Below are 5,900 nucleotides of genomic sequence, written 5' to 3' on the forward strand. Positions count from 1 at the left end.
TAATTATTTCAATTGTAACTCTATTGTGTATACTGGAATATACAATGACAGAGATCACTAAATATCAGAGTTGTGAAACATAGGGGGTTATTCACTTAGCTGCCAAAGGCAGCCGAGTGAATGAACGAGCCGCAGTGAAGTAAGCTGAATGACGTTTGGCTATTCACTCCGGCTCAGTACGGCTGATTTCAGCTGTACATCGGCTGAAATCAGCCGTATATGGGCTGCCTTCAGTCAGCCAAACATGCTCTGAATGTTCGGCTGAGCCGAAGTGCAGAGGGACACTCGACTCAGCCGATTCAACATCTGGATCGGCAGAGCTGAAGCTACGGCAGCTCACTCACTGACGTTCGCCCCTAGTCTCACAGGGGCTGAACGACAGTGAGTGAATAGCCAATAGCCGAGCGGCATTTGGCTCAGCTATTCTGCTCGGTACCTCTGAGTTACCAAGCAGAATAGAAAATAAGTGAAAAGAATGAAAAAAAAAGTTGAAAAATTATTTAACAATATAAAAAAAGGAAAATTAAAAAATATATAGAAATATTTGAAAGAAAATAACATTAAAAAAAACTGCTGCACGCAGACCCGACCACATGCGATGGACTCCTGCCGCATAATGGAGCATCTGACAGATGCCGGCAAAAGAAAAACAATTGGACGGAGCTAGTGGTGACAGTTAGCTCCGCTAACTGTTTCCTGTTGGCCGGCACCTGCCAGAGTCTTCTAGCAGGTCCTGGCCAATGAATAACAACTGGGCGTCACAGCTGGCTCTGCCCAGTTGTTATTGTTTAATGACAGATCAGCGTCCCCAGGTCATTTGAGGACGCTGATCTGTCAGTACAACTGGGCAGAGCGAGTCGTGAGATCACGGCTGGCTCCTCAGAGCTGTCATTTGCATGGAGATCGGTCGGCTTCGACCAACCATTCTCCAGACTTCGGGGGTCACTACGGCTCAGCTGAGCCGAAGCACATGAGTTCGGCTCGGCTGCCTTCGGCTGCTGTACGGGCTATTGTGAACAGCCTGTACAGCAGCCCTTCGGTTCGACTGAACTGAAGGGCAGGGGCGGCCCAAGAAAGCTGAAGGATCAGCTGAAGCTACAGCTGGATCCTTCGGCTCTTTAGAGAATAACCCCCATAGTATTAGTGATAGAACAGTTGATAAACGGAAACTGAGACAATGTTTGATATTGAACTTAAAACTGTTTCATATATTTTTATGGGACTATGCTAAATAGAGTCATATTAAACAAGGTTTTTGTACCGTTGGCCGTATATAAAAAGATCTCTTGATGAGAATAATAGTTTGCCTCCAGTTTAAATCTGATTCATCTGAATTTTGGCAATTGTTGGATGCTCATAAATACTTTTTATTGTTGTATAATTAGCACCATACAGCCTAAAGTTTAACTCCACAGAAAATAGAGATTTACACTTGCAGTGGGTCCCCCTCCCCCTTGCAAGGAGTAACTGCTCATTTTGCCTAGGGGATGATAAATAAGGTGATATACTTACCGTATTTCTCATTTCCTTGGCAGTCCATGCTCTCCTTCACTGTCCAATGCTCTGGAATGTGGATGAGCCCTCAAATTCTCCTGTACAAAGCACAGCTGCTGGTCCTGCATTGTATAGGATGACATCAGAGAGCTGGGATGGGGAGGCTGGTCACAAAAAGAAGACAAAGCCTGGTGGAGCAGGGAATAAGGTAAGTATATCATCTTATTGTAATCCCCCTAGGTAAAATGAGCAGTTAACCCTTGCAGTCGGGTGGGGGACCCACTGAAAGTGTAAGTCTTTTTTCCCCTGAACTTCAGCTTTAAAGAGTATATTTAGTCAAACTTGTTTTAGTGCTGGATAGAGTAGTAAAGTTTTCTACCCTCGGTCAGGTTTTCATTGCTAGCTATTTTTTTTTCTGCTGGGAAGATTAACAGTATTAGTATCAGTATTAGTTATGGTTTTCATCACAACAGGAGGTGAGAAGAAAACTTCCAAATCAGACACCTGTACTAAACACACTAAAGTGAATCTAAAGGCGATTTTCTTTTAGTTTTGGATATCATGGAGTTGCGCTGTCTGCATCCTAACTGGGGGGATTCCCCCTCTCTTTGTTCTAGAGACGGGGATAGAAAATATTGGGCAATCCCCTGTTCAATCTGAATTTATTACAAAAGAGAATAACAAGAAATACATCCGTATCAAAATGAAAACGATATAGAATGAAAGAGAACAACATCAAAAACACAGCACAACAGCTAATGCATCAAGGTACAAAAATAACATAACTGGAGAGAAAGATACAAGCCGTTGTTGACTTCCGGATTAAATAATAAAATAACAAAATAATACGTTCATCCAGGCCATGGGTGGCATCATCATCCTGTGTATACAAAGATATAGGTGCTAACATGAAAACACCCACTCCACCAATAAAGGAATTCAACCAAAGTTGAGGTTGGTGTGAGTGAAAGTACCAGGGCGCATAGAAGGGGAAACAGGCATAGACTGGAAGGAGAGAGGAGTGAAATAATGAGGGAGTAGGGGAAGTCACATGAAGTGATCAAAATGGAGACAAGAAGAGGGGATGATTAATAGAGGGGGAGGAAAAAGAATAAAGCAAGAGGGAAGAGGAAATAAAAGAAGGTAAAAGTACTAATAGCACAAGGAACACCCAGCAATTATGCGGAGATCAGGTCTATCCGGGGCCCCATAATCCAGCCAGGCAGACCAGGTAATAGTATATTATTCACTAGTGTCATGTTCATCAGCCAACAAGCATTCCAGGTCCGCGATGTGATCCATCTCTATGGCCCACTGGGAAATACACTATTTTATAGTTGTTGCCAGAATAGGGTATATTTTCGAATAGGAAGACTTCTACAGTGACAATTGTCTGGCATTTGTGAGGGCATTTCCCCTTACTTTGAAAAACATTTATTTTACTTTCTGTTCTGTCCCCAGGGTAGAAAGGGAAGGGAAATTTCCCCCAACTGCACATAGAAAGGGGAAAAAACAGCAAACCCTCATTTTTTTTTCCACAGCTAAAAAAAAAAGTTTTGACTTTTGGTGCTCTTCAAAAGGGGATCCTCCCTCACTTTGGAGAGATTCCTGTCCACATCCTGTTGATTGTGCAAGAAATTAATTAAATGCAAATTTCCCCAAAAGGACAGAACAATTAAAAGATCTGACAGGTGTTTTAACCATTCCCTACTCTACCCAAAAAAACAAAAAAAAACAAAAAGCTTTCACTAAAGATACACTTAAAACCTTTCAAACGTTCCTATAGTTGACTGCACTGTAACTATTTTTTAAATGGAGGTTTTTTTTAGAAAATAACCAAACCATTCAAGAGGAATTGTACTGTCTAAACAGAAATGTTAAAATATATAGATCATTAGCATATGCTTCTATTCCATTTTTTTAATAGGACTTTTAAAATTACCTCTGGCTTTTACCTTTTAAAATTATGTTACACCTTGCATTGGCTAAGTTCAGGTTTGCTTTAGTTTGGTTTATCCAACAGGACATTACTCAAATTTTAAATATCAAGCAGACACCAAATTACCATTTAAGTCCTTTAAAACTGCAAAATATCTTGATTTTGTTTAGATGTTAATCTGGAATGGTACTTAGTTTGGCAGTAACAAATATGCTAACAAGAAAACAACATTAAGTTACATGTTTATTTGATTATGTCAAAGCCTGTACAAGTAATCTGACAATCAATTCAAGCTATTTTGCATAGCAACAAAACATTTTAATTAGAATATACTGATTTATGGGGTCCCTGGAAGATACAAGAAATCATTTGGCCAACCAACTATTCAGACTCTAACCACAGCTAATACTGTATATCAGTTTGGGGTGAACTTACCCCTTAATCAAATAGATCTGTGTGATAGTGTTGTGATAATTGATAAATGGTTGTGCTGAAAACTACACTTCACCCTAGTATTGTGTATTCATATGCACACTTCATAATTATATTGTTTATAGTGCTCTCTAAATGTACAACAATGTCAGATGTTTATAAAAATGTATTCTGTGTTTAGCACATTCATCTAAAACACCAAGCTTGCCTTGTTTAATCAGTATGACATAGAATTCCATGAATGTGGGTCTCATGGTTTGGTTTCACAACCATAGGGGTTTTCACAAGCCTGGGTGGTACTGCAGCTTCCTTTCACCCCATTTCTATCCCTCAAATCAATTTCCCCTCTTTTGTAATGTTTCCTGTAAACTAATGCAGTGGTAAAGCAGGGAGATTATTGCATTCTTTATAAATATTAAGGGCGTGAATATGTAGGTTGCAGAGAGTCTACTTGGTCTTGTAATTCAGCATTACAAGAATACCAGAACTCTATGAGGTTTATTTACCAAAAGAGCATATCCACGAGGTTCACTTTGCAAAATTAATGGGCATTTAACTTAATAAAAAATCATATGCAAGGGAAAAAAATAGATATTTGCTTCCACATTATTGGATGCCTGAAGTGAATTTGTTCGCTAAGCTACAGGAAAATTTACAGGAAAAGGAATAGAGACCCTCTATTTCTTTACTAAGTCAATCTTTTTAAAATGGGTAAGCATGGTGTTGTAAGACAATGACAAGAAAGAAAAAGTATTTGTTATATTTAGGTATAATGGAAAATAAAAGCCCTGTCCATACATACAGATCTTTGCCCTCCTGTATGTATATATGTTAAATATGTAAAGTGTGCCTTTAACAGAGTGTTTCCTTTAGCTTAATTTCCAGTTCTGCATACCCTCACTTCTCATCTATCAAGGGACTGTTGTATGTCTACATTTGCAAAGTTAGAAATTCACCCAAGGCATTTCAAGGACTCATACGAGTTTGTTTGTGTTGGCATAGATGTACTAATCTCTAAAGCTTGCATTGGAAAAGGACAAAAGCAAAAAGGAGCTCACATAGATATAGAGTAAAAGGTGTTATAGTTGTATTTTAAAAAAGGCAGATAGGGTAAGAGAATGAACAGCGCCAGCTGCAAAAAAAAAAGTATACAGCAACATTTAAAAAAGCAAAAAAAAAACTTTTTTTGTTGTTTTTCAGTTACATGAAGTTGACAAGGCACTAGACAGTGACAGTTTTTCATCTTCAAAAAGTTTCAAATGACATCACGTTGGCAAGGTTAAATAACAGATAAAAAAGACCACGAGTGCAGGATCTGAAGTGTTGGCTTTAGTGTATATTATTTTCTGAATATACAGTTCTACACAATTAAAACATTATTTAGCTAAAAAGTTTAAAAGGAAAGTGTATTCAATGCTTTTCTTCATGATGACAATGTTATGCATTGTTACTTCATGACAAGTGGGTCCCAACTAAAGAAGGCAAATTCAGCCTTTACTGTCACAGTATTATATTTGCAAAATGAATTGTGTCCATATTACTGACAGAAGTTCACAGCCCAGTTATTAAGAGCTTTGTTACATATATTTGTAGCTTCGTTCTGTTGTACACAATACTTTTTAATTACTTTTCAATGATTTGCAAGGTTTAGCATAAGCACTTTATAACTATATACAGAAAAAAATCATAAGCATTAAGCGTACAAATCAGAGAAATAAATCACAGGGGTCTATTCACTAAGCTGCCGTAGGCAGCCGAGTGAATGACCGACCTGAAGTGAAGTGAATGGTTATTCTGAAAGATGCCGAACAGCAGTGAGTGAATAGCCGAATGCCGCTGAGCGGCATTCGGCTCGGCCCCTCAGAGGCACCGAGCAGAACAGAAAAAGAGTGAAAAAAGTAGTAAAAAAGTAAATTGAAAACGATTGTGCGGAGTTAGCAGTGACAGCTAGCTCCGCCCAATAGTTTCCTATTGTCCGGCGGCTCTGCTGCTGTCAAAAAAAAAAGAAAAAAACCCCTCCCGGGCGCTCTGGGAG

The 5,900-nt window shown here is 38.9% G+C and overlaps 1 protein-coding gene across 1 annotated transcript in view; it reads left to right on the top strand.

Annotated features, from left to right (window-relative positions):
* Positions 1–1,558: 1,558 nt before the first annotated feature.
* ST18 (ST18, C2H2C-type zinc finger) overlaps positions 1,559–5,900 on the top strand; it is a 166,136-nt gene continuing 161,794 nt past the window's right edge. The window contains exon 1 of the mRNA XM_018564203.1: positions 1,559–1,702. Within this exon, the coding sequence (XP_018419705.1) occupies positions 1,559–1,702 (144 nt within the window). The remainder of the gene's footprint in view (positions 1,703–5,900) is intronic.

Source organism: Nanorana parkeri, unplaced genomic scaffold (assembly GCF_000935625.1).
Source record: "Nanorana parkeri isolate BGI_ZX_2015 unplaced genomic scaffold, ASM93562v1 scaffold735, whole genome shotgun sequence".
In the NCBI taxonomy this organism is placed as follows: domain Eukaryota; kingdom Metazoa; phylum Chordata; class Amphibia; order Anura; family Dicroglossidae; genus Nanorana; species Nanorana parkeri.